Source organism: Phytophthora sojae (assembly GCF_000149755.1).
Source record: "Phytophthora sojae unplaced genomic scaffold PHYSOscaffold_4, whole genome shotgun sequence".
In the NCBI taxonomy this organism is placed as follows: Eukaryota; Oomycota; class Peronosporomycetes; order Peronosporales; family Peronosporaceae; genus Phytophthora; species Phytophthora sojae.
Genome location: NW_009258118.1, coordinates 2,352,261 through 2,378,911, shown reverse-complemented (window position 1 = coordinate 2,378,911; position 26,651 = coordinate 2,352,261). Strand labels below are relative to the sequence as shown.

At 51.8% G+C, this 26,651-nt stretch overlaps 9 protein-coding genes across 9 annotated transcripts; 2 read left to right on the top strand and 7 right to left on the bottom strand.

Annotated features, from left to right (window-relative positions):
* Positions 1–3,060: 3,060 nt before the first annotated feature.
* On the top strand, positions 3,061–3,306 carry PHYSODRAFT_501398 (hypothetical protein; the record flags this gene model as incomplete). Its single annotated transcript, XM_009528003.1, has 1 exon — positions 3,061–3,306. A coding segment is annotated over one exon (246 nt), but the record flags the coding sequence as incomplete, so codon positions are not given.
* A 4,664-nt stretch (positions 3,307–7,970) lies between these two features.
* On the bottom strand, positions 7,971–8,558 carry PHYSODRAFT_502677 (hypothetical protein; the record flags this gene model as incomplete). The annotated part of the gene is made up of 2 exons (XM_009528002.1): positions 7,971–8,438; positions 8,514–8,558. 2 exons carry the CDS (start codon positions 8,556–8,558, stop codon positions 7,971–7,973), a joined length of 513 nt encoding a protein of 170 aa, XP_009526297.1.
* A 767-nt stretch (positions 8,559–9,325) lies between these two features.
* Positions 9,326–10,129, bottom strand: PHYSODRAFT_331245 (hypothetical protein; the record flags this gene model as incomplete). The annotated part of the gene is made up of 1 exon (XM_009528001.1): positions 9,326–10,129. The coding sequence occupies one exon, from the start codon at positions 10,127–10,129 to the stop codon at positions 9,326–9,328; it is 804 nt and encodes a 267-aa protein (XP_009526296.1).
* A 464-nt stretch (positions 10,130–10,593) lies between these two features.
* Positions 10,594–13,305, bottom strand: PHYSODRAFT_331244 (hypothetical protein; the record flags this gene model as incomplete). The annotated part of the gene is made up of 8 exons (XM_009528000.1): positions 10,594–10,653; positions 10,709–10,783; positions 10,831–11,192; positions 12,008–12,261; positions 12,306–12,391; positions 12,435–12,523; positions 12,604–12,819; positions 13,047–13,305. The coding sequence occupies 8 exons, from the start codon at positions 13,303–13,305 to the stop codon at positions 10,594–10,596; spliced, it is 1,401 nt and encodes a 466-aa protein (XP_009526295.1).
* A 3,945-nt stretch (positions 13,306–17,250) lies between these two features.
* PHYSODRAFT_457905 (hypothetical protein) lies at positions 17,251–17,891 on the bottom strand (the record flags this gene model as incomplete). The annotated part of the gene is made up of 3 exons (XM_009527999.1): positions 17,251–17,338; positions 17,438–17,637; positions 17,670–17,891. Coding segments are annotated over 3 exons (510 nt in total), but the record flags the coding sequence as incomplete, so codon positions are not given.
* Positions 17,892–18,278: 387 nt separating this feature from the next.
* On the bottom strand, positions 18,279–18,659 carry PHYSODRAFT_458271 (hypothetical protein; the record flags this gene model as incomplete). Its single annotated transcript, XM_009527998.1, has 1 exon — positions 18,279–18,659. A coding segment is annotated over one exon (381 nt), but the record flags the coding sequence as incomplete, so codon positions are not given.
* A 12-nt stretch (positions 18,660–18,671) lies between these two features.
* On the bottom strand, positions 18,672–18,830 carry PHYSODRAFT_450067 (hypothetical protein; the record flags this gene model as incomplete). Its single annotated transcript, XM_009527997.1, has 1 exon — positions 18,672–18,830. A coding segment is annotated over one exon (159 nt), but the record flags the coding sequence as incomplete, so codon positions are not given.
* Positions 18,831–19,556: 726 nt separating this feature from the next.
* PHYSODRAFT_498306 (hypothetical protein) lies at positions 19,557–21,134 on the bottom strand (the record flags this gene model as incomplete). The annotated part of the gene is made up of 1 exon (XM_009527996.1): positions 19,557–21,134. The coding sequence occupies one exon, from the start codon at positions 21,132–21,134 to the stop codon at positions 19,557–19,559; it is 1,578 nt and encodes a 525-aa protein (XP_009526291.1).
* A 1,410-nt stretch (positions 21,135–22,544) lies between these two features.
* PHYSODRAFT_501488 (hypothetical protein) lies at positions 22,545–24,077 on the top strand (the record flags this gene model as incomplete). Its single annotated transcript, XM_009527995.1, has 1 exon — positions 22,545–24,077. The coding sequence occupies one exon, from the start codon at positions 22,545–22,547 to the stop codon at positions 24,075–24,077; it is 1,533 nt and encodes a 510-aa protein (XP_009526290.1).
* Between the last annotated feature and the right edge of the window lie 2,574 nt (positions 24,078–26,651).

Genomic DNA, 26,651 nt, shown 5'->3' with positions numbered 1-26,651 from the left:
ATTGACAGATTAAACTTCAATACTTACATGAGCTTCTGCCCGGCCACGATATCGGTTACCTAGGATACTAGGTAGGATCTCGACGAATTCTCGGCATATCGGTAGTCTTGTGTACTGCTGGAACGTGTTGGATGCCCAGCGGCCATGAATCGATCGCCAAGACGCAACGCCGGCACGGTACATGAGATGTACTTAAGTACCTGATAGTCTCAGGCTGAGACCGCGTCAAATGGTACTTACGCGCAAAAATCGAAATAAGTAATTTCGATTTATTTAAGCTGCTGTCAATGTCTTCCTGCCCGGAGAAACGTCCACGGTGATCACCTACTGCTTGTGCTGCGCCGCTCGCCAAGCTCGTCGACAGAGATCTGCCCCTTTGTCACCCCCACTATACCGCTCTGAGTACGTGCAAAGGTTGTTGAGTGGCGGAGCACTACGCCCGGGGACGACCCCAATCAGTAGAAAAGCAACTACGCATTAGCTGATAAGAACTCCTTAAAATGAAAAAATGGTAACAATAGACCCTCAACCTTTCAACAAAATGTTGACAGCAAAAATTAGAAGCTGCAGACTGTTTGCTAAGTTCTGTTGGAATAATGGACTTTACAGAGGAATTAGGACAGAGGAACACGTCACCCCATGTATGTACCAATAGACGAAGCCGTAGGAGCTTCAACGTAGGAAATACGGTAGAAATGAGAAGAACCAGGTCGAGAAGCTTGTAAAAGCAGAAATGTTAATGGAGCAGCAAGGCTTAAATACTGCTCACTAGAAGTTAGTATACGGTCTAAAACAACGCCAATATCTGTGATTACCAACCATTCTGGACTGACATCAGATTCTAGAGTACACTGTCATTTCACTTTACAGTTCTACGGTAAATCATTTTCCGGGGCGTAAGTTACACATTTACCGTAAATGTGTTAGAGTTGCGACAAGCCTTAACTTCCATAAGTTTCGAGCCAACTTAGCAGATGCTGCGGCCGCCATGCGGACGCAGGAGATGCTCTGTAGTGAGCAACTGGACGCCTACCAAAAACTAACGAATCACCCAACATATTCAAATTTTAGAAAACTTATATTTACTCAGACGATTTTTACGTCTGAGTAAACGAAGGGTCGCTGCATGGCAACATATTAGATTTGACTTGATTTCATTATTGATGTTCTTTTTCTAGCAACTGACGCATATATCAGGCGACCTCTAACATATTTCGACCTCTGCAATTTGATATTTAGAGACAAATTTAGAGATTCATTCTATGTCGAGTTATATCCGTTTTTGGTAGGCGTCCACTGGGCTTTAAACACTACATTTATGTCTGTACTTAATTTCAGAGTTTTTTCGTGCAACGCGCGACTATGTTCAAAACTAATTCGGTTTTGGGTCCGAAAAATACCCGATTGGTAAAACAAATAAGCGTTATAATGAAGATTATAGGTGTTTTAGAGGCCAGTAAGGCGTTATGCGCTACGATCTCTGCTTGGGTGCGCAGTTGCTGACACGGCTCTGGGTCTGGAAAGCGCAAAGATAAACTTTCATTTGTTCGTTTTAGGGAAACAGTCACTGGGTCCAATTTGAATATCGTTTCTGGGTCACCAAAAACTTTCTGAACGAAGCACATGCATTAACGCAAGTGTGTGTACCTCCGCAGACTTCAGAATGAAGCTAACCAATTAGTAATTTTACGGAACCCAAACCGAATAGTTTTGAATTATGGACCTTAAACCGAATTCCCCATTTATTTAAAAAGCTATTGAGCGCGTCAAAATCTTGATAGCTCGGGGAGTTACACCAGTCTAAAACCAAAACTTCATTCTCGTATTTACGTAAGTTATGGTTTTTCCCGCCAAAACGTAGGCGGATTGGCTTATGATTTCCGGGATTGATGTAGTCCCGTTATGACAGATTGACTGCTTCCGGGAAAGCGTAAGCGGCGGTAGCCGAATATAACCGGAGACTCCTATTGACCAAAATATACCTATCTAGCTATGCGCAGCACAGAGATTCTTTGACGGCCTCCAGGTTAAAAACAACTACTTTCCGGAGGCCCTCAAGCGCGGTCCACGATCCTGCATGCTATGTTTATATACACATCAAAACCAGCGCAATTCAACGTACAGTGTCACAGGATTAAGGGGGTCAAGGCTACTTAAGCATTTTCGGTAAGCATCGACCACATTTTTGCTCTACATCAAATTGTCTCCGTCTCTCGGTAGCTGTTGGGGAGCGTCGTACCGCTTGTTCGGCGGTACCATACAGTGTAGCCGCAAACGGGTTAACGTTTTTGTTGACCGTCGTGCTCGCTTCCTTGGACGACGCCGTCTCCACCGTCTCGGCCAAGTCGACGTCGGCAGACGTCGACTTGGAGCGGCTGGCCCTCATGGCTGAACCAATGACAGCGGTAGCAGCAGTCCCGAGCCGCATGCCAAATGAACGAGTGGAGGGGTGAAGTATCGTCAGCAGGAGTAGCCGTAGGCCCGAAGGCTGGTCGCCACGGGTGCCACTGCGATAGGTGCGCGCGCTACGCTATAGTGGTCAAACAACATGTGCTCATGAATCGTGATGACCTTCGCGGTTTGTTCGAACTTTGAACTTATCACTTCGTTGTTAACTCAAGCCATAACGCGATGTACCTACATAGTACGGCTTCAGCGTTTCATGTTCTTTCTGTTGGAATGCGTGTTGCAGGCCGTCTTCAACGGCAGGGAAGTTGAAGACGAAGGCCTGGGGACCCTGCGAGCCTGGATCAGCAGCAGCAGGGCTGTGAAGCATAGTGAAACTAAGTATGTAGGGTCTCTGTATGAGAAGCTGCTGAATCCCGCTTAAGTAGTTGACGGGGGGTGCAGCACTAACAGTCAATTTACTTTTCTCTTTCATCTTTCTCCCCCGAGTGTTGGCCGCTGGTCATACCGATCGAGTGCGACTTCCAATAGGGTACTAGAACCAAGTACCGTGAAGATCCTGCTGCAGAAGAAGTGATCCAAGGTGACGAAGCCTCTCAAGTACACGGTGGAGGGGATTCACAAGAACAATGGGATGGACGAGACTGGCAGACCTACAAGTGGGCGATGAGAACCGTCTTTCATGAGAAGAAGCTCATCAAGATCATGGAGGGTTCGATTGTCAAATCGGGGCTCTCGACGGCCGAGAAGAAGGAGGCGTTCGATGAGAAGCAGACGCAGATCATGCACATGGTGGGGACGTCGATGCCGCGGGAAACGCTGCACCAGAATGGTGCAACGCGGAAGTCAGAAGCACGGAGGCAATTTCGGCGGAGCCAGGGACAAGGACAGCAAAAGTGATGGTCAACAGCAGGATGGCGCCAAGGACGCTAAGGAAAAGAAGAAGCTCCGGAAGTGCTACATCTCGAAGCTGACTGCCCTGATCGTGCGAAGGTACCTAGCGGTGGCGGAGCTAATGTGACCGAGCAGAAGCAGAAGTGGCGGAAATGTGAACATCCGCAAAGACGAGAGTGAGCCATCACAGCCAGACCATGAGGGTGCAAATCTCGGAGTGGTGACTGGTGTGGTGGATGCGATTGTGATCGGTGCCGGTGTTGAGGCAGAGGTCAATGATGAGAACTGTGAAGTTGCAAGTGATGATGAAGTTCAAGAGGTAAATAGGACCGATGATGAAAATGAAGTTGCGATTGATACCAGCGATGGTTGGTGGTATTTCGATACAGCGGCTTATGTCCATGTCCCTGGGAACCGGGCCTATTATGTGACATTTACGGAGTACACGAGCCAGTCGGAACGTATTCACGGTGGCATCCCGGCTCTCGCATCGCGCATCGCAGGTGTCGAAACGGTAGCGTTAGTGACCGAAGTTGATGGCTTGCAAGTAGCAGTCGTCTTGGATGATGTTTTCTGCGTACCTGGAGCTGAGCATGGGCTTTTGTTGCCTGGGCTTGCAGCAAAACAAGACCTTCAGTTTGATTATGACCGTGAGACGATGAACTTTCGTGTGATAGATGAAGGACGCACCAGGATTGTTGCCACACCCCAAGAAGCTATATGGGCTTCTTTGTTTCGCGTCCGTCTACTGGAGCTTTTGTTGGTCCACAGGACCAGCCCTGTGTAACGTGACAGATGTTAAGTGGGTCGCGGCTTTGGAGCTCTGGCGTGAGCTACTGGGCCACACGTACCCGCAGTACTTGAAGACTATGGTCGCCCGAAGACTCGTGAAGGGCATGTTGCTGACTCAGCGCCAGCAGCAGGGTCCATGTGACGCGTGTTACGTCGGTAAGCAGAAAAAGAAGGTATATCGCAAGAAGCTGGACCTAGGCTTGGAGCAGCCAAACCAAGTGGTGTACGTTGATTTGTTGATCCCTAGCAAGGATAATGGAACTCGCTACGAGGCAGTGTTGATTATCATGGATGGGGTTTCTCGTTTCGTAACCATGCACTTCCTGACAAGCAAGGCGAGTGAGGGCACGCATCAAATAGTACATTTTATGGTCTGAGCGGCAGGCTAGGAGAAACAAACGTGGTGCAAACCGGCTCAAGTACCCGGCCCAGCAGGTGTGGACTGACAATGGAGGCGAGTTCGTCACTGATGCGATGGACGCCTGGTATGGCTCACATAGGATTGAGCCCATTCGCGTCGGTCCCAAGAGCTCGCAGCTTAATCTGTGCGAGAGGACGCATCAGTCGATTGTCGAGATGACGAAGGCGTCCATGCATCACGCTGGTTTCCCGAAAAGCTTGTGGCCTGAGGCAATACGCAACGCTGTGTATGTGAACAACAGGGTGTACAACACGGATACACAAGGGATACCGTCTGAGATGATGTTCGGTGCTAAGCCTGATCGTCACCACATTCGCAAGTTTGGCGCGCTAGCTTAAGTGTATGTACCTGTTTCACCTGGACGCCGCAAGCACCACGACAACGCGAAGCTAGGTTTTGTTCTTGGCTATGCTGAAGATGTCGAGAACCACGTAAACGTGTCCATTGGTACACAACGAAAAGCCTTCGATCGACTTCAGGTACTGACGGATCGTGAGCTGTGCATTGAGGTATGCGGTGTACCGTACAACTGTAGATGCTGCGCCGCAGCAAGAGCCACCAGCACCCGAAAGCTGCACAGTACCCCGTGAGGGCAGTGATGATGCGTTGTCAGTGTGTTGCCAGGAACGGACATGCGCTCCATAGCCGCGGACAGCACCTGCAAAATCCATGTCGTCAGCCACCGCAATCGCAACTTCGCTCAGGATAGCTGCGGTAATGCCTTCGACTCCTGTAGAGCTTGCACAGCCCCGCTCTGCCTGCGTCGCCTCCCTGCACGCAGCTGAATTATCCTCGAAGGAGCCACTCGGGAGCTGCTCATAGGTAGCAAAACGCTCACTAGCATCCTCGACCCCCTCGAGTTCAGTGGGTTGCAAACCCGCAGACTCCATCTTGTCAGAGCCCCAACAGCAGTTCCCCGCTGCGCAAGCTCAGTGTTTTTTTCCTCACCGGAATCCATGTTGCAATCAGGTTCATTTTCAATTTCAGAGCGCTTGAAATGCAGTGACGCCAGGTCTACATCCTTCACAGACACTTCGTGCCTGTCACGATACACAACATCCTCAGCAATCCGTAAGTCAGCAACGAACTTAGCCGTCCGCTACTCCGTAAAATACACCTTGGTTTACGTCAATCGGGCCGAGTGTGGAACTCGGAGCTGAACCGCTGGTTTCTGAACCATGGCTATCAGCGATCGCTGACTGAGCCCTGCCTCTACTACCGCTTTGAAGGTGAGGTGATCATGTTGGTTCTCGTGTATGTGGACGGCATCACGGTCGCAACCAACTGCGAAGAGAGCAAGTGTAAGTTATTGGAGGAGATCGACAAGGCCTACGCATTGAAAGACCAGGACCTACTGAGTGAATATCTGGGCATCGAGGTCGAGCAGACCCCCGACACCGTGACACTGCGCCAGGGCAAGTACGCACGTGAAGTGCTGGAGACATTTGGGTATGATAACGCCCATGCAGTCGGCAATCCTATGGAAACCAATGTGCGACTTATGCCTCTGGGTGACAACGAAGAGTCGGACACAGGCTTCGAGTACCGTGAGGCGATAGGCATGCATGGCGTCCTTTGCAGTTGTCCTTGTTCTCGTCTCACAACGGCTGCGGATAAAGGCACGAACTTCATCTTTCATTGGTTTCGAATCGGGTAATCGTGACATACAGCTCCCACAGCAGCAGCGGTCAGTACAGTGCCATGCGATAGAAAACTCGACCAGATGTCACCGGATGCCTTGTTGGAGCAACAAAGTAAACGAGCCGCTTTGTTGATGGCAGACATTACGAGGAATAATTGCATTATGCATACGTAAATTTGCCTGAAGTGCGAGAACATCCAATCTCTCCTCTAGTGTCAGAGCCTGGCTGCGATGGGCCTTGATGAACGCTACATCTCGGGCAGCATCTTCAGCGTCACGCCTTGCCTTCTTCGGTTTTCTAGGGGCCGATGCCATCAGTGCGATGAAATCGAAATGTTGCCTTCGGAGCCGTCTATGTTATTTTTGGCTGCTCCGATTTGCGAGCGGATAATCTGGCCTTTCTCGAAACCGATATATTAATCGGAGTGACATATAACGGGATATTAAATACCACGGTTGAAATACGCTTGTATTACTGGCTGAAAGGTCTGCAGGGTTGTAACTAAAGCAAAAGAAATATGTAGCTTCAAGGGTTTTGAGATATGAATCATGGGATTGATCAGCGTAGCATGCCAACTGGCATTCCCGCATGTGGTAAAATGCCAGTACGATCGAGCTAAATTTGATGCCGGTACATCAAAAAGCGTCATTGACGCTGTCGACCACTGTAAATTTCGGTGGGTTACCGCCCAGGCTAGCTGCGGCTCCGTGGACTGTCTTGGTGATGAATCAATCTAACACACACACTGGGAGGCACTGCTCGTCTATAAAGACGACTGCTGAAATCTTAATGGAAAAGGTGTGCTTTGTCTTGAGCAAACAAAGCGCACCGTAAACTAGGCAGATAAATTCATGACTGGAGCAGTTCAGCATTCGTAGTGTTGGTTTGCTACACCGATACGTTTTGGATCACTTGCAAAACGTTTCGTTTAAAAGCAGTCTCCGACTGCCCAAACTGAAAGAAAAGGACCAGACCCCATGAAGCTTTGTCGGATGGTATCGCCACGTTAAGAGAGTGATATAAGCGTTCAAGCGACACAGAAGAATAAAATATAGTATAATAGTTCCAGTCGAGGCCGTATTTGCCCGTGAGCAGCGTTGCGTCAATTTACATTGAGAAATTGATTGAGATTTGCCGTCACGCTATAATTTTAACTGTACAATGTAGGCATTGAATTGTATTCTTGTGATTTGTATAGAGGTCTGTACGGACCATTTGATTGGCTACCCCGCACATACACTTATCAAGTCAAATGTCTTGTACAATACAGTAATCGACCAGGTCCCAAATGCCGCTCCCAATGACGAGAGCCAATCATAAGCGAGATTCCAAATGACTTCAACAAAGTATGGACTGGTTTATCGGCTCCAAAGCCAAGAAAAATCCTTATGGTTTTATTTTTGGCCGGCTGCGCAGCCTTCTCCGCCTTCGCATATTCCGCCCCGCATCTCCAACACAACAGCGCGCTCCGAGCGTGCCGAACGCCGCCCCCGCCGGCCACCCCAGATCCGAGTGCCCCCAGGCGCGCCCCACGCGCCCCACGCAAGGACCCGTCGAAAGCAGCTACAAAACCCGGCAGGGCGGGTGTTGTGCTGCCGGTCTTGGTAGCTGTCGGCCAAGCACGAGGTCGTGCGCGCTCGCTGACGGTATGTGAGCGTTTTTCTATTGTGTATGACTTGTATCGGGACTGACGGGAATCCATGCGCTGTGCTTAAGTTGTGGGATGGCGATGACGTGTGCATTTGCGCCTTGAATTCGATTATCCATGTTGTATGAATAGGAATGTATTAAGCGTTAATACAAGCTAGGTGATCCTACGACTCCAAATCTTTGTGCTTCCATTGGTGACTAGCTAGTGTGCAGCGGTCGACGATACCACCGTTCGCTTTGCGGGTGATAAATGCTGAGCAGAGCGCGTCGTACGCAGAGCGGTGGTCAACGCGCAGCTTTCTACAGCGCTTCCGTAGCGACCCCGCGGTTTTGGATCGGCGTTTACCGTCGATACTCCCAACCGCAGCGTTGACCTTCTTGTCCAAGTCTTCCGCTAGCGTCCAGACACGCTGCTTCCACAGCTGATACGTGACGCCGTCCCGGTCCAGTGGCGCCGTTGGTACGTCTACCTCTCGTCCTGCAGCTATGATCATGATGTTGACGCCTGCCTTGAGGTCAGCGCGAACCAACGGTTGTTTCTTTTGAGTTGCCGTGTGCCACAGCTCCAGTGTGTACCAGTTGTAGAAGCAGCCAGCAAGAGAGTGCGCTTCAACGACGGTGTCAGTGCTCGCCTGCGGGGCCTGGCCAGCACATCGACAAGGAGCAGGACCGTCAGCGTTGGCGGACTTGCTCTCGTGGACCGCGACGAGCTTCTGAAGTGTGCGCTGCATTGCTGCGATGGACGATAGCATCTGGGTGACAGCTGCGGCAAGTATGGTGGTGTTTCCATTGCTGCGTTCACCCAGCTGCCCGAAGTTCTCCGTTTGCCAAGCCGTGCGAAGCTGCCGACCCCAACCATGCACGTGTCCAGCGAGAGCCGAGCTCCCAGTGCTACGTTGTTTGCTTCCAGAGCTTCGTGGAAGCGGTACAGGTAATGCTGCGTGAAGCCTGTGGCAGCCTGCTCCTGCTGGACTGCCGTCGCGACGTCGTCAAGATGGATGAGCAGGGACGCGAGCGCCGCATCCAGGACTAAGGCGTCGACGTTGAGCGTGGTGTCCGTGAAGCCGCTGACGTTCTTGAAGAGCTGGCCGCGCAGGGTTAGCAGCTGGGCGTACTCGAAGCACAGGAAGAAGCTCGATCAAGGTGTCAATCGTGGGCGTGACGCATGGCAGGTGCGGGTCTCGGTATCCAGCGAGGACTTTGCCGACACTCTGGTCCTCGCGTGTCGTGGTACCCACGTACGCGAACGCCTTCGTGAGCGAGTCCAGCAGCCAATCTCCCCAGGTCGAGATCCACTGGATCGCAAGCTGCGGTGAGGCGTTCGCATACGCTGCGGAGCCGCGGCGCAAGGAGTGGCTGCTCAGCCCTGCGGTGAGCGTCGGGGACAGCGGGGCAGATGCTTGGGCTTGACGCTCGTAGACCATGGTAATGACGCCATTAATATACTTAGACACGTTGGTCTCACGCGCTTTGTTGGTGGCTCGTTCCTTGGTTCAGCTTTCTCTTCAAGGTTCTCCCACTAGAGTATAGCTTCGTCTTGGCAGTAGGTCTTCTCTCCTGGCAAACCCGATGCCGCCGCGTGCGGCACTAGTGGGAACACATAGCTGGAAGGCTCCGACGCTCCGACGAACAGCATTCCGAGGCCATGCAGCATACACTGCTCCCAGTGAGTCGCGGCCTTGTAATTCGAGATGCCTTGAACCACCGAAGTCTTGATTCGAGCTAGATGCAGAAAGAGCTCCCCCGACGCCGCCATAGATAGCTGGCTCTTCCTAGCAAAACAGGTATCGATCACTCGACCAAACGTGTGCCACATTAACGTTAGTACAGCAGCGTCATGCAAACTCTTATAACCTGAGCCAACCCCCTTAATCGCAGTTTCCTGCACCAGAACACGCAAGTCGCTGAGCGTGCAGCCTGGAGCTTCACCAGTCTGCACGCCGGCTAGCAAATTTCTCTCCTCAATAGTTGAACCCATTTTGTCGCCTATTTTCGCAATTCGCTTGCTGTCTGACAAGTACAGAGGGTACCGCTCTCGGATCAGGTTCACAACTTGGGACATATAGCCCACAGCAGTAGCCTTAGCAAGACGGCCTCCTCGAGCACTTGGCTTAGTTTGCAAGAAAATGGAGAAGGCAGTTAGCAAAGAGTAAAAGTTTTGACTCGATAGAGCATCAGGAATAGACAGCGACTTCGCAATACTTGCAGTTGACTCCTCATTCATGTTAGCAAGAGCTAAGAATTCGCTGAAGCACTTCATCGCCGCTGCCTCCTGCCCTGCTGTCCCTTCCGGGATCTCAAGCCCTTTCGGCGCCCGCTGCATCTTTTCAAATGGGAGAGGAGAGAAAGCAGACGAGGCACAGCCACCAACGATACAATCATGATTTGTATTGGGAATTTGCGGTCAAATATGAGTAATGCAACATTTACTTTAATTTTTGTATTGGACATTATTCTAGCAAGACTGTAAATTCCCAAAATAATTGGGTAAATGTTGGGATACACACGAATCGATCGTGATTGGCTAAATTCATTGAAGAACTTGTCCTGATTGGATAGATGCAATGACAGAGAAGCGCAAGGAATGCCAAGTTGGGAGAAAGCTTCCTTATCCTACAATAAAATAATTGCATCCAATTTTCTAATTGTAGTTGTTGACCACAATTTTATCAATAGTTTTATTGCAATTTTAATTTACGCAACGCTGCCCGTGTCGTAGCGTAGAAAATTGTGCCAACGATCGTCATTACGCTGTTGTTGAACGGCGTTGCGTGGACCCAGTAGAGCTTAATGTTGCTCGACGACACGACTGTTGAAGACACCGGCGAAGAACTTGTACGCCACAATCTGCTAAATCGCGCGCTTCTGGAGCATCCAGAACGTCGACATGTACTGCCCGAACGCGGTCTTCGTGGAGTAAGAACCACAACACGAACACCAGCGGCGCGCAGATGATACCCGAGATCAGCATGAGCTGCTGGAAGGTGAGCGAGAAGTCGAAGGTGCCAGCGTATTCCCGATGACAGCGGCGCCGAGGGCGGTGAACGAGGTCTTGACGGCGTACACAGCAGTCTGGACACGGCCGCGCTGCTCGATGGGCTCGCGTTGTGCGTACTCAACCACCATAGCGTCAGCTGCCACCTCATATAGGAGATAACCGAAGGACGCAAGCATCATGGGCACCACATACTTTCCAGCGGAGCTCGACGCGATTTCGTTGATGCTGGCAATCTGCTCCGGAGTCCATTCTTCTTCGTCGATGTTGTGCATGGACGCATCGCCGTAGTACGGATCGGGGACAGACATGGCCGCCATGATGAAGAGAATCACGACAGCCGATGACCATGTACGGACGACGGCGGTAGCCCATGATCGGGAAGCAGTCACTGATGACACCGAAGAACATCTTGTAGCACCACGGGATCTGGACCAGCACGGTCGCCGATGGTTGCCTTTATATTGGTTCTTATGCAGATCAGGTCCAGGATTTGAACATGCTGATTGTGAGACCGAATCAAAAGACCTGAACCAAACAGCCACAGCTTTGGATCATGGCATGACTGGGTTCCTTAGCGCATGCTCCGTTCGGCTTCCTACTCTAGCAACACTTCGTGGTGCTGTATCTACGTGAAAGGGTGTGCATTTTGGCCGGTTACCTTGGCTCAATAGGTATTTTGGCAGTAGATCGTGTTCAAAAGCATTGTATTCACTGCTTACATGGACTATCACCTACTACACTGTATCGGATAGGTAGAACGAGTCGCCGCAGCAGTCGAACATGCCTCCCTTTCCTACTTCTCTTGACAGCAAGATTCATTATCTGCAATAGTACACGCTGTTCATGTTTCTAGTGGTGCTCAAAGTCAAAATGCAGTTGCTGCAGTGCGTGCATTGTATCCCATTCGCGACTGGTGTTTTTTTAGTCAAAGCAGTGCACACCTGGTTTGGTTTCCGTTCACACTCTCAGCATCGACACTCCACTGTTGGCAATTAACACATATATTGTAAAATTAGTTTACCAACAAGTAACAGGCACACGTACTTTAGAATTATGTAGCCTAGCTACGGCATGTGATCGACATGTTTCACTCCTGCTTGACTAGGAAAATTATATAGCGTTTCAGCTCGTAGCGAGGTGCCACAGCCACAGCACGGCAACAAACTCTCCAAAGCGAAGACGTTGCACTGCGACCACCCTTACCAGCAGACGGAGTAGCAGCAGCAGCGGCGGCGCCGGCGACAGGACTGACGCGTCTTCGTGACGTCCGACGCAGCCTCTTCCACTGTGCGCCCACCTCGTCGGGCTCCGCATCCTCATGCGTGGACCTCAGGCACCGCCTGACGCGCACCATGGAGGTGTCGTAGACATCTGCCAGCGGGAGCCAAGCTCGCTCACGGTGACAGCCAAAGGTGCGCGCGTTTCCGCTCGACTCGGAGCCCAACGGCGGCGGCAGCCTGAGTACGTGGCAGAAGCGGCGCACGGCGCAGCGGTCAGCTACGCCGACTTGGACAACAGGGCAGCAACGATGTATCCGGATACCTGCGTGGACTTGACGCGCTCCGCACTCACGAGGCATGCCTCCGTCTGCACGAGTGCACGCACAGGTCTGTGCGTCACCTGTTCTTACCGCGACGGACGGCATCTTCAGCTGCACCACATCACTTTTCGCGTCCTCGCCCACCAAATAGTATAGCTTGCACAGCGCAGTATGGCGCGCTGCACGTCGCGCGAGGCCGACTTGACCCATCGATTCCATAAGCCACTTCCTGGCTGACTGCTGCTTGTGCTCTCCTGACGCATCTTGCCCACCTGCTGCCCACTACGATGGTGCTGCTGCATCTTCTCGGCCTCTCCCATGGCCTCCTTGCTGCTCTGCTGGTGGTGCTTGCGCTCGCTTACCCTGGAGCTCTTCATGGCGAGGATCTTGCTCATCTTCCTCCGACGCATGCCGTTGCGGTGTTGCAGGGGCAGCGACCCGGGGTGCTGCAACGGCTCGGTCCGTGGCGATGTGGCTCGGGCATCACCGAGGCGCAGACAGAGGTTAGGAAGCTTGGGTCGTGGTAGGCGCTCGGCTGAGGTTTCAAAGTGAGACTGGGACTTTTACGACTTACGTCGTCCAAAGCATGGCAAATGTGATCCAATCACAAGTTCAAAGAAAAAGCACGCTCTGATCAAATCTAAGACCTGTTCTGCATAAGACCCATTTAAAAATCTTCCGTCGCCGATACGACGATGGTACCCTCTGCGTTGAGGTAGCCTTGAAGCACGGGGTAGATGACGCCAGGGATGATGCCCGCCAAGAAGCCGACGCCAGCGTACTGAGCCAAAAGCCCGACGCACTCCTTCGACATCAAAGATAGTGGTTCTCCTTCACGCAACGCGCCATTTTCAGGATCCGTATCAACCGGCTTGAATGGTGAGCCCATGTTGGAGTACAAGCTCCCGCCGCTTCGGGTGAGCTTGAGATCGGAGATTCGGCTGGATCGGTCCTCCAGCATCGCCTTCACGGTGGCGTTCACCGTGGTTCAAAGGAAACGAGCGCGGATTCCCTGACAATTGCGTAATGAGCCCAAGATTTTCGGGTAACCAACCCACCGCCAGAATGCTGCGAGTTCAATCACAACCGGTGACCCTGGCTTCGACTCCGATCTTCGCCTCCGGACATCTTGCTGCTCCGTGAATTGGTGGCCACCGTCACCCCACGCTATTGCTGGCAGTGCGAAGTTTAGGCACCATGGAGAGTCGTGGTGTTGACGGGTAACGTGCTCGTCATCATATAAGCTGCGCCGACGGCGGCACAAATCACTCCAGACTGAAAAATACTGCTGGCAGTGGTCTACACGACCTGAGTAACCCCCGTCTTGACAAGCCATTGGCTCGAGGCCTACAGTACGCACTTTCATCTTCCTGTATCAGTCACCTACTTGTCAATTTGACAAAGTCCGACTCCGGATCAGTTCCTCATCAGACAAAATGCTGCAGGTAGTGTCAAGGGCTTTCACCCCTCCAGATATAGCCAACGTTAGTAGACGCGAGTATTCACGGTGACTTTGAGCGAGGAAGCGTGGAGTTGGAGACCAGTGAACTCCGTATAGACACTGGTCGACAACGTAGGACTTGAGGGAGTCTTGTGAGGCTGGGAAAAAATAACGAAGTATGTGTATTAGTGTTTCGCGAGCCTGTTGGCGACTTTTGCCTCATAGATCGCCTCGAAGACGGACGGCGCTGCGCGCTCGTCCACTATCCGGAAAGACTCGTCCTGTATCCGGAAGAGACTGCCGACTTCGCAACACGACCTCCTTCAAGAAGGGACTCCCTCCGCTCGTGTGGTGCTCCATCTGCGGATGATCGGCATGTAATGCTGCTTGTTTTGCTCTTGCAGCCGCTTAGAGACCCGAGTAGGCAATCCGTTCGCCTTTCGATAATACTCTCGAATTAACCCAGGCACCGACAGCAAATTTGATGTAGGCTCCCAGGTTATGTCGTCAGCTCTGCCCACCCATTTGCACTTGTACTGCTCGGTGCCGTCGCGGGTTACACGATGATCGATCATTTTCTCGATGAGATGACCTTCCGAGCCATCTTTGAGACGCACTGGCGGTATGGTTGAATCGCGAACACACCCAGAAGTATCCTTCACAAACTTTTTCAGCACCATCGTATGAAACACCGGATGAATCTGCAGCTCATGGGGCAAATTCAACTCGTAGCTGGCTCCGTCATGAAAAATCTTAATCACTTCATAGGGGCCGATCCATTTTGACGCAAACTTTCTCTGCACAGCTCCAACTGTCTTAGTGTTGAAATCTTTCGTTGAGATCAGGACCATATCTCCGATATCAAACTTTTGGTCACATCTCCCCTTATCATAATGAAGTTTCATCTTTTCTGCACTTGATCGAAGTTGAGCCTGCAACGAACGCAAAATACTCTCCAAGTGAGCCACGAACTTGGTTGCAGGCTCTTTTCAGGCCGCAGGGAGCGCTAAATCGGTAGGAATCCTGGGTGCATACCCCAAATCGGCGACAAACGGACTCATCTCAATGCTAGATTGATACCGATTGTTGTATGCGAATTCTGCCAGTGCTAAGTAGCGATCCCAGTCGTCTTGAAAACCACTCACGTAGTGTCATAGGTAGCCGGACAGGATGCCATTGATTCGCTCGACTTGCCCATCAGTTCTCTGGTGGTGTGGTGTGCCCTAGCCAACTTTAGTTTCGTTCCGAGGATGGATGCACACGACGACCAGAATTTCGAGGTGCATTTGGGGTCCCTATCTGAGACGATTTCTGTCGGTAGCCCATGATGTCGAACATATTCTTTCACAAAAAGCTCTGCGAGGTCTTCAGCCGAAATAGTTGCCACAGTTTCAATAACGTGTGCACGTTTCGTCAATCTATCCGCGATGACTAGGATCGTGTCGTAGCCACTAGTAGTTTCGGGCAGGCCTGTCACGAAGTCCATTCCTATTGACGTCCACCGTCCCGTAGGGATTTCCAAAGGATGCAACAAGCCGGGTGCCTTCCCTGTGCGATGCTTGTTTCTCTGACACGACTCACAGGTTGAAATATACTGGCGAATTTTACGGTGTATTCGCCTCCAGTAAAAGCGATTCTGGACCGCCGCAAGTGTTTTTTCCACTCCAGGATGACCCGCACTCGCAATATCGTGCAGCTCCCACAAAATAGTATTTTGGAGCTCCTCTGCATCCTGGGGAATGAAAATACGGGATTCATCTCCACAAACCCATCGAACAAGATTTTCTTCTTGGACGAACACAACTTTACCAGGACCCCTCGGTTTTTCAGGTAGTTTGGTCCTGCTGTACCCCGCTTTTACTTGAGCTGCTCGGATCATTGCCAATAGCGACTTTGGCTGCAGTCGCCTTGCCGCATATACCTGTCTGCTTCTGCTGCAAGAAATCGATCTCAAAGTCAGGACGTCGACTCAAGGCGTTTGCTACCGTATTGGTGGTCCCAGGAATGTATCGGAAACGCAAATTAAATTCAGCGAGTAGATCATACCATCGACACAGACGGCGATTGATGCTCTTCTGCGTAAGAACGCGCTCCAACGAATGATGGTCGGTCTCCACTAGGCACCCTCCATCGCGTGGATATCTGCAGGCAATGCACAATCGCCAGCATCTCTTGCTCATGTGTGGGGTAATTCAGTTCTGCTTCCTTCATTTATCTACCACAAAATGCGATGGGCCCATCCGCACCTTCACTTGTGTGCTGGAATAGCACCTCACCCACCGCAAATCGAGATGCATCGGTCCTGATGCAGAATGGCTTAGAAAAATCGGGTAGGGCGAGAACAGGAGTGTTGCTCAGAGCCGTTTTAAGCGACTCAAACGCTGTTGCGTGTGCTGGGGTCCAGTCCAGCAATGGCTTCTTTCGCGCCTTCACCAATTCAAACAGTGGGGCGCTGATTTCCGAGTACGCCTTGCAAAATCTCTGCACATACACCGTAGTCCCGAGAAACGACTGCAAGTCGCGCACATTTTTTGGTTCAGGCCACTCTTGGATGACCCGAACTTTATCAGGATGGATGCGCACGCCTTGACGACCAACAAAATCTCCTAAACAGGGAATTTCCGCTGCACACAATGTTGATTTTGAGAGCTTCAAATACAACTTCTTCTCGCGACAGCGTTCAAACACCTTTCTTACAGCTGCCAGATGCGACTCCACGTCCTGCTGCTTAGTGAAAACGTAGATATCGTCAAAGTAAGTGGCCACGACGTCACTTAGGTCTGCGAAAATGCCCTGCACAATCCGGTTGAAAGTCGCCGGCGCATTGCTCAGTCCCATCGGAATAGCAATATACTCGTAAAGGCCATCCGGCGTTTGAAAGGCAGTGTACGGAATATCCTTTTCTCTCATGCGTAGCTGGTAGTACCCCGAGAGAAGATCGAAACAGCTCATCCAAAACGCTCCACTCATTTTGTCAAAGATTGCATCCTTACGTGGCATTGACGTGGACTGGCGGATTGTACGCTCATTCATCGCACGGTAGTCATGCACCACTCTCCAGCCCACAGCCTTCTTAATACAAAAGGTGGGTGCTGCGTGTGGTGACTTGCTCGGACGAATAAGCCCTGCTTTTAACATGGCTTTTATCCATTCGCGAAGAGCTGCTTCCTGGCTCGGGCTTAGTCTCCACTGCTGCCGATATACTGCCCCAGTACCCTTCTTGACCTCCATCTCGTGCTCGCCATGCACAGGAGGCCCGATGGGCAACTCATCACGGAATATCATTGGAAACTCCTTTAGCAGAGGGTACCCTGGGTTATCTTTGAAACTTTCGAGATCTGTCACTAGTTGACGGTGCTGCTTCTCGGTTGCTACAGATGCCGATGCCACTGACCGCGAACATCCTTGCTCCACTAAAACTTCCACATAAAGTGCATTTACAGTCTCAGGGGGTATTAACGCCACAAACTCCACGTCGGACTTGCGAACTAACGTTCGGGCGGCTTTTAGCGAAACATGCTTGGTAAATCCCCACCTAGCACAATAATGTGCACTCTTCTCGGACGGTAGCTCTGGTGGAGTCGCAGCTTCGTGCGATACGCGATCTCCGTCCTTCTCAGAACAAACAGCTCGCGTCGTTGGCTTTTTCCACCGCTCCAGTTCCGCGCGATACTGATCTTTGCTATAAATTCTGTCTGTTTCCCAGTCGATGATCGGTACCATTGCCCGTTTCCACGGTACGCCCAGCATCAAATCACACTTGTTAGGAACGTAACATAATTTGAAATCGAACACGAAAGGCTCAATGTTATCGACCACGATCGTCAGGGGAACGACTCGATTCGGCACTTGCTCCGTCTTGCCGTTTGCATACGTGACTACACCGCCTGCTCCAGGTTGTGCTTTCGCACAAAAGCTTCGGATACGCCACAGAAATCTGCTCCTTCATCGAAAAACGTCCGGCACGGATGCTGCTGGTCACCTCTCACGCACACAGTGTCCTTAATCAGATACTTAACCGGCTTCGGCAGCCTGCTGTACTTCTGAAAGTACACGCGATTCTCTGCTTTGCCTGGGTCGAACACCCGGGACTGTGAGTGGGGGTTGGCTATGTCAGGCCCCGGGATGCCATCCCCGCGACCTCTTAGTTTAAATCTGCCTTCAGCTGTGCCATGTCCGCCTGCAGTGACGCCATCATTTCCAGCAGCCGGTCCGTACTGGAATTTAGCGGCTCCGAAGTCGTCGACGCGGCGTTATTTTTCTTGTTCGGGGTGTAATTTCCAGCATTTTTCGCGCGTGTGACCTTGCTCCGTGCAGTACGTCGGCGTGCAGCGAGGAAAATCGGGCTTCTTCTCCGTCGTTGCTGGGTTTGGCTTGCGGGTTTTACTCGAATCTTGGGAACCTTGGCTTTTAGAGGTGGAGCCCTTCTTAGCCCCAGCATCCGCGGTGTTTTCACGTGGATTCATCGAGCGAGCAGTACCCACAAGCCCTTCTAGCGTTGTGTGTTGCTTGGTCTGCAGAAAGTTTCGGAGTTCCTGCGAGTGGAGACCCTTCTTGAACAGGATCATCTTGAACTTAACAGAGACTTCTTCTGTCCGCGAAAGGCGGATGAACTCCTCAATGTACTGATCCAGAGAGCGTGTACCTTGGGTGCAATCGAACAGACGACCAATCTCGTCCTCCTCGCGAGACTTCGTAAGAAAGCGCTGCCTCAACTTCTTCACGACACAACTCCAACGCCACTCTCCAGTGTACTCCCGCACTAGCCATGCCTTGGCTTTGTCTTTTGTGTGATTCATCATCAGTTGCCCCACCCGGACATCGACTTGTGGCTGCCGTAAAAACAACCCAAAGCCTCCGTACCACAAAATCATATTGCGGACGTAGACATCAATATCTTCGTTGTCTTCGCCTGCGAAAATGGGGGTCTCTTTCTGCCTTAAGCTCTTAGCGATTCGAGACTCCAGTTCTTCACTTGAGTACTCAGGCGTGCCTGGCGGCATATTGCCGAGCACGTCCCACTCAGGATAAAGTTCAGCATCGTTAGCAGATTCAGATCCAGTAGCTGTTGTGTGCGCGCTGCCTGCGCGTCACTCTCATAGTGCCGAGCCTCCACTCGATTCGCAAATGCTGCGACGGACTCGGTCAGCAGGGTTTGGTCCCTCTGGACAGTGTTTAGCACGTTCTCCCACCGAGGTAAATTTCCCAGAAGGTCGCGAACTGCGCCAACCTCGTTGCTGGTGAGTCAAGACGACTGCACACCGTCTTGATCCGCATTAAAGTCGTCGATATTGACTCCCTGTCTGCTGTCCATTGTTGCCTCAACACGAAAGCTCTCGCGCCTTCTCCAGATATAGCCAACGTTAGTAGACGCGAGTATTCACGGTGACTTTGAGCGAGGAAGCGTGGAGTTGGAGACCAGTGAACTCCGTATAGACACTGGTCGACAACGTAGGACTTGAGGGAGTCTTGTGAGGCTGGGAAAAAATAACGAAGTGTGTGTATTAGTGTTTCGCGAGCCTGTCCAGTTTGCAAAGTTCTTGTATACAGCAGAAGCACCCACCTCTCCACACCCTGGGCTCAACTCGCTCTCAAGATCGAGTTGAAGTTGATTTCGTAAGTTCTCACTGAATATAATACGCGGTTTCCCCCATACGACTGAGTTACGAGGAAATGTGCGTGAAAGTCAGCGTAACGATCCATTTGAGTGCATAATTCTGGTACTACAACAGCAACAATCCCTAACAAGTTCTAAATCCTGGGCAGCCCACTTACGACTTGGGCGCGCAGCCGCCCGTGATCTTCCAGCACATTGTGGTCGTGTACATGGACAGCAAGTTCACCATCGTCGCCCACACAATGGCGAATGCAAGGTACCCTACGGTGATGATGCCCATAGTTCGGCTGGACCCACCCGTGCGCTTCAACTCTTGGGTCTCAGCCTTCTGGCGAGGCAGCAGCGGCAGGAACGCCAGTGACAGCAGCTTCATGCAGTAGCAGATCCAGATCGTAATTGTCACGTCACGACGGACCAAAGTGGTGTCAGCCTGAATATCCTTCAGCCACACGTGGAACTGGGCGTTCACGAGCTTCGCCATCGAGCGACCGAACGGCGTCGTCAGATTTGTCGTGGCAGTCAGCAGGCCGTACAGCGCGCCTTCATGGCCAGGCTCGGCCAGCTCTACTACGACGTAAGTGGCGATCATGAAGCGGACGCCATCGGGGAGGTACTCGATCATAGGCACACCCAACCAGAACCACTGGTTGCGCACCACATCCCAGACCGTGAACATGGTCATGAAGGAGTCAACGGACAGAGCTCCGCACATGGTGACGATAATAATCGTCCGCCAGTTCCAGTCGAGACCGTACTTGCCCGTGAGCGCCAGCGTGATGGCGTAGAAGATCGTGCCTACAATCGTCATAAAACTGTTGTTGAACGGCGTTGCGTGGACCCAGTAGAGCTTGATGTTGCTCGACGACACGATGTTGAAGCTGTTGAAGACACCGGAGAAGAACTTGTACGCCACGATCTGGTAAATCGCACGCTTCTGGAGTAGGGTCCAGAATGACGACATGTACTCGCTGAACGAAGGCTTATCCCTCACGCGCTCTTCGCTCAGCAAGAACCACGAGACAAACACCAGCGGCGTGCAGATAACACCCGTGATCAGCATGAGCTCCTGGAAGGACAGTGAAAAGCTGAACGATCCAGCGTACTCCTCTCCATTCATCAAGAAGGCAATAACCGCGGCACCCACGGCGGTGAACGAGGTCTTGACAGCGTACACCGCAGTCTGCACACGCCCACGTTGCTCAATGGGCTCGCGTTGTGCGTACTCAACGACCATAGCATCCGCAGCCACCTCGCACATCAAATAACCGAACGAGGCGAGCATCATGGGGACGACGTATTTGCCAGCGGAGTTCGGGGCGTCTGCGTTGATGCTATCGATTTGATCTTCGGTCCACTCTTCCTCATCGATGTAGTGCATTGCAGCATCGCCGTAGTACGGAGCAGGTATCGACATCGCCGCCATGATGAAGAGAATCGTGATGCAAAACAACCAGCCCATGACCATGTACGGACGGCGACGGTAGCCCATGATCGGGAAGCAGTCGCTGATGACACCGAAGAACATCTTGTAGCACCACGGGATCTGAACCAACACGGTTGCCGACACAACCGTCGTTCCTTCGGCGTTCAGGTATCCCTGCAGCACGGGGTAGATGACACCGGGGATGATGCCGGCCAAGAAACCAACGCCACCGTACTGGGCCAGCAGACCGATGCACTCCACGGACAGCAGTCTCAGCGGCTTTCCCTCGCGCAACGCGCCGTTCTCCATGTCGGGCTTCACCGGCTTTGCGGGCGTGTTGTGGTTGGCGTAGGTCGAGTCATCCGGGTTGCGGTGGATGCTGGAGATGGCACTGAGGCGGTCCATGCTGACGGAGTGCTTGTTGACTTCCGCCATCCTGGTGTTCCGAGCACGCGCTGAGGCGGGGAGAGAGGAGTGTAACTCGGAGCAGGACAATTCAATACTGAGCCCACCAAATGACCTCGTGGTCCCGGTGGTGAAGCCGCGCGCGACTGGCTAGGTGGGCTGCCTCCTGCCATGCACGCAGCTCCGACGGCGGTCGCGCTCTGGGGTGGGGTGGGGCAACATCAATTCACGTGAAAGGGTATCCAGAGATTGCGCGGAGCAGCACCAAAAGGAACAAGCGCTTCGTAGCCAGGTCGAAGAGCGGGAGCCGTGCTTCCTGTTGCACAGGCTGTGACTGTGAGTCTGCTTTTCTGGCCGCGTCACATGAAATATTTAGGCTCCAGGTTCCCCTTTCACTTCGGTCTGAAAGCCTTTCAGAGTCTGAATCAGACCGAAGCCCAGCTTCACCGCTTTGGCCCGGATGTACAATTGCACCGGCTTCGACAGCAGCAAGATCGGTTCCCGCCGATCGGCACACCGGCTGTGGATCCCTTCGTTGCCACTTTCCACGGTCTCTGCAACTGCTACTGTGCACAGCGCAAGATCCCCAAACAAACCCGCAGCACCACCGATTCAAAGTGAATCTCTTGATTAAAATTGAAATCTTCTCGATACAAGATAGGTAATGAAAAAACGTCAAATGTTGTGGGCTTTAGGACAAAAGCAGATTTTGATTGGCGAGGCCCACGCACGTTGATCAAAGCCGGGTGGTTGCTGTACAAGTCCTCGTTGACGTCACCGCAACGCAACGAGCAGAGTTGCAAGAGACGTCCGTCATCTTGCAAAACCACTGGCCAGCATGCCACGTCGGGGCTGCGCCTTGCTGCTGTGGGTTGTCTGCACGCGTCCAGCATGCTTCTGTCCGAGTGGCTTGAGAGCGGCTGTTGGCGACACTTCGCTCGCGGTTTTTGCAACGCAAAGGCCCGAAGTCCGGGTCGCCGCTGAGAGCCGTACAGGCGCAGAAGTGGCCACCGATTTTGCCATGTCGAGAGCTCAAGTCTTCGCCGCCACTTGCTGCGCGTTATACGTACACACGACAGCCACATCCGTTGGCGGAGGTTCATTTGTCAAGAGTCTACCCACGCCACAATGGGCGTACGTGAGGAGCGCAATGCTCTCTTATCCAGCCGAGGGGATTCGGGGATCGTTGCGGTGGAGTACGGCTCCGTGCCCACTACGCCAACTTCTCCGAAGTCCTGTGCCGACATTGACGACGGAGCGCTGAGAGATGGACCGCCTCCACGTCTGCTGTCACCTGAAGTGTTAGCTCTGCTCATGCAGTACGCCGGTATCGGCTTCGTCAATGGGGTACTCCCAGCCGTCATCTACCCCGTGTTGCAAGGATATCTGAACGCCGAAGGAACCATCGTTGTGTCTGCGACTTTACTGGTGCAATTGCCATGGTCGTACAAGATGTTCCTGGGAATCCTGAGCGACTGCTTCCCGATCGCGGGCTTGCGTCGTCGGCCGTATATGCTCATAGGGTGGCTGCTGTGCTGCTGCATGCTCTTCCTGATGGCCGTCTTCCCGGAGGCCGCTCCTTACTACGGAGATCCAAGCATGCACTTGACAAGCCCAGACGAGTGGACGGAGGCCCAGCGCAAGACCATCAACCCGCACGCACCTGATGCCGCGGGGAGGTATGTGATCCCCATGATGATGGCTGCGTTCGGGTATCTCCTGGTAGAAGTTCCCGCCGACGCCGTCACGATCGAGTACTCACAGCGCGAGCCGACTAACACTCGTGGACACCTGCAGTCGTGGATCCACAGCATCCGCATGGGATTTAGCGCACTGGGTGCCCTTGTGGTGGCAGTCGCGTTCAACGGCGTAGAGTACGGCGGCTCCTTCGACTTTTCGCTCTCGTTCCCGCAGCTGATGTTCGTCATGGGCTGCCTCTGCTTGCCGCTGGGACCTGCTGCTTGGTTCCTCGTGTATGAGAACCGGGTAGAGCTGCCCAAGTTCCGCTCGTATATCTCTCAGTTCTGGAAGGTCCTCCAGAAGCGAGCGGTGTACCAAGTCGCGGCGTACAAGTTCTTCTCGGGCGTGTTCAACAACTTCAACATCGTGTCCTCCAGCAACATCAAGCTCTGCTGGGTCCACGCGACGCCGTTCAACTCGAGTATCATGGCTATCGTAGGGACCTTCACGTACGCCGGCACCCTGGCCGTGATGGCACAGCGTGGACTGCACTGGAACTGGCACGTCGCCATTGCAGCTACCGTCATCTTTGGGGTTATCACCGACTGCATGATGACAATGCTCGTCACATGGGACATCATCCGTAGCCAATGGGTGTGGCTCGGCGTGCCGGTGATCGGAGAAGTCCCGCACGCGGTCCGCTTTATCGTGAGCAACTACATCGTGGTGGAGCTCATCGAGCAGGGAACTGAAGGTGCACTGTACGGCTTGTTGACAGCCACCAACCACGTGGCCGCCCCGTTCGGTCGCACCACCGCCAAGATCATCAACGCGCGCTTCCACGTCTGGCAGGACGACATCCTGGCCGACACGTACGAGACGCGCCGCGACGTGACGTACACGATTTTGCTCTGCTACGGCATGAAGATGGTGTCGCTCATATTCCTGCCCTTGCTCCCGAACCAGAGGGACACCACGCAGGCTCTCCGTCGGCAGGGAGGCGTGAGCAAGCGCAAGGGCATGTGGATGGTGGTGATTCTCATGGCTGCACTCGTGTGGTTCACTGTCGTGAACGTGCTCAGTATGAATCCGGCAACCGAATGCTGGGCCATCACCGGAGGCTGCGAGCCTGGCTCGGACAACTCCATCGGGCCACTTCAACCATAGCAAACGCACTTTGATAAATCACGGTAAATCAATCATTGCGTTTATACTACGTAGTACAGTATATGAGACCGCGTCAAACGAAAAAATGCTTACGAACCTAAGTACGAATCGCGATTCAAGCACATCAATCGAAAGAGGGCTGTCTTGTGCTTCTTTTGAGCTATCAAACGCTCACAAATGGGGGGTTTCAAAGTAGCGATTTTTTGGACAGATCTTTTGCAAAGGATGGGTCTGATCTTTTGACCATCGCAGCGTCGTATCGCGACGTTTGTTTTTCGGTTTTGCTATGGCCTAAGGATTTGCTCTTGGTCCTCCAAGCTGGAGGCCAACGCTCGCAACCGGAGCAACAGCTTGAAGCCTCCGCTCGTGAACCGAGCAGCAGCTAGCAGCTGACCAAGGCACTGCCCGCCAACCCGGCGTCTTTGGCGTCATGTTGGTGTGCGTGCTAGGTTGTCGGTATGACAGTATGTGCGCGGCGCCCGGCCTGCTGCTCTGCGTCGGCTTCAAGCGGCGTCTTGGTGCCGCTCTATGGATGACTTTTGGCCGTCACCAAAAAATAAGCTCGGCAAAAAATCAGACAAACGATGAGCCTCCGAAGGCTCATCGTTTGAAAAGATCAGACAAAAAAATCGCTACTTTGAAACCCCCTATTAGGGTTTCGTGGAGTGACACCGGTCTGAAAAAAAGATCTCCATTTTCGGACCCCCGAGATCCCTGATGTTATTTGGGGCGTGATTGAGAATTATAAGTTGAAATCGTAGCCTGCTAGCTCTGTAATAAAGTTGCGCCTGAAGTCACATCGTAGTCGCGGAGCTTGTGCAGTGTGCCGTTCCGCCAAGCTGGGGGTGAAAGACTTTCAGAAGTTCAAACGGAGTAGCCACGCACGTTGAAAGCCACACTTGGCCACTTGGTGACCAGTATGATACGTACACACTTGCTCAAGAAAATTATGAAAGTATGCGTATTAGATCGCCTTACTGGTATTATTCTTAAAAAAGCGTCTCCACTTTATGCTAGGCCTCGAAGGGGTTTGAACCCGTTCTCGACCCAAAAATTCTTAAGTGACCCGAATCGACGATTACTTGATTCATTCCATTTCTGGGCTTGCTCACAGAAACGAAACTTTAATTAAAAACTGGGCCTCTTCGTTGGGCACTTGCCTGATCGGCTTAGCCGTAGTTTGTTTTTGATGTAAACCAGGTTTTCCAGCTTAGACATGAACACACGGGTTCTACAGACTACGACGAAAATATCTGGCAAGATGAAGTCCGGTAGACAAGGTCGTGCAACGAACAACAAGAAATTCGCCAGCCAATATGATGTGCTGTTTTGTACTTCATAGTTTTGTGACAGTTGACGCGTATTTTATGTCGTGTCACAGTAATCTCAAATTTTACATATACGTTAGAATCGCCAGGTGTCGAGCCGCGCTGAAGGGCAAGATCGTATGCAACCCGAGAAAGTCGAAATTTACGTTTTTTGTCGAAAGAATGCAAGAATGCAGCCCGTGCTACCTTGTTCGTCGTAGTAGCATGCATCGTATAGCTAGCGTTGAGCTCAATGTTAGGCATACGTCCTGATGATGCTGATCGTGAGCCCAACCACAGCTTCCAATAAACTATACGGGCATTATCACAGCACTACGTCGTACTTGTATAATATTACATATTATGTAATATGTTCAGAGCACTTAAAATTGTACTTCGAAGTAGTATTTTACTGACCCCATTGGCTTTGATACTGTCGACCCTGTCGTATTGTATGACCTCCTCTTTCAGACACACTACATGTAGAAGATGATATTGCAAACGTATTCCACATGCATAGTTCTATGAGCCGGTTGACTACGAGACTGAAACCGATTAATTGGTCATATAAATTTATCCTGGAAGAGGGAATTCCTGCACATTCATTGGAACGAGTCTTTGTGGATTAGGCACGACTTCCACGAATAATATTAAAGTTGTGCGAGCCAAGGTAGCTTGCTTGCTACTGTTTCTATTCTTATTTGCCGAACCCCTTTTAGGCAAAAGCAAAACTATCTTGAGATTGACAGGATACCATGTTGTCACTGAATACGATGTATCCATATTTATGATGATTCCTTCAGAAAACGCTTTATACCCATACACAGCGGCAAGTAGAGCTTTGGCATATGCATGTATCAAGTGAAAACTAATTACACCGATTTATTGCTGCTAGCCAATACGCTGGCAGAAGTTGCGACCTCTTAGTCAACTGCGCTTCGTTTAGATCCTCGAGCCGCTTTTGTTTTTTAAAGGCATGTTTTGTTTTTGAATGATTGATCTCGACAAGAGCCCATCGAGTTTGGTTTCATTTTGTAGCATTTTATCGGTCCGAACTACCCCATCAAACAAAAATCTTTGTTTGAGCTTGCAGCAGACGAACCGAAAGCACTTTACCAGGTATGTACTCCCCAACTTGTGAAGTTGAAGCAGATGCAGCGTGTTCAAGCTGTAAAATGTACTACCGGCGGGACCAGCGCTATAAATTCGTCGATTTATTGATGCTCGTCACGATGGCAGCTAGTCTGAGCGACATGCATCCACAATA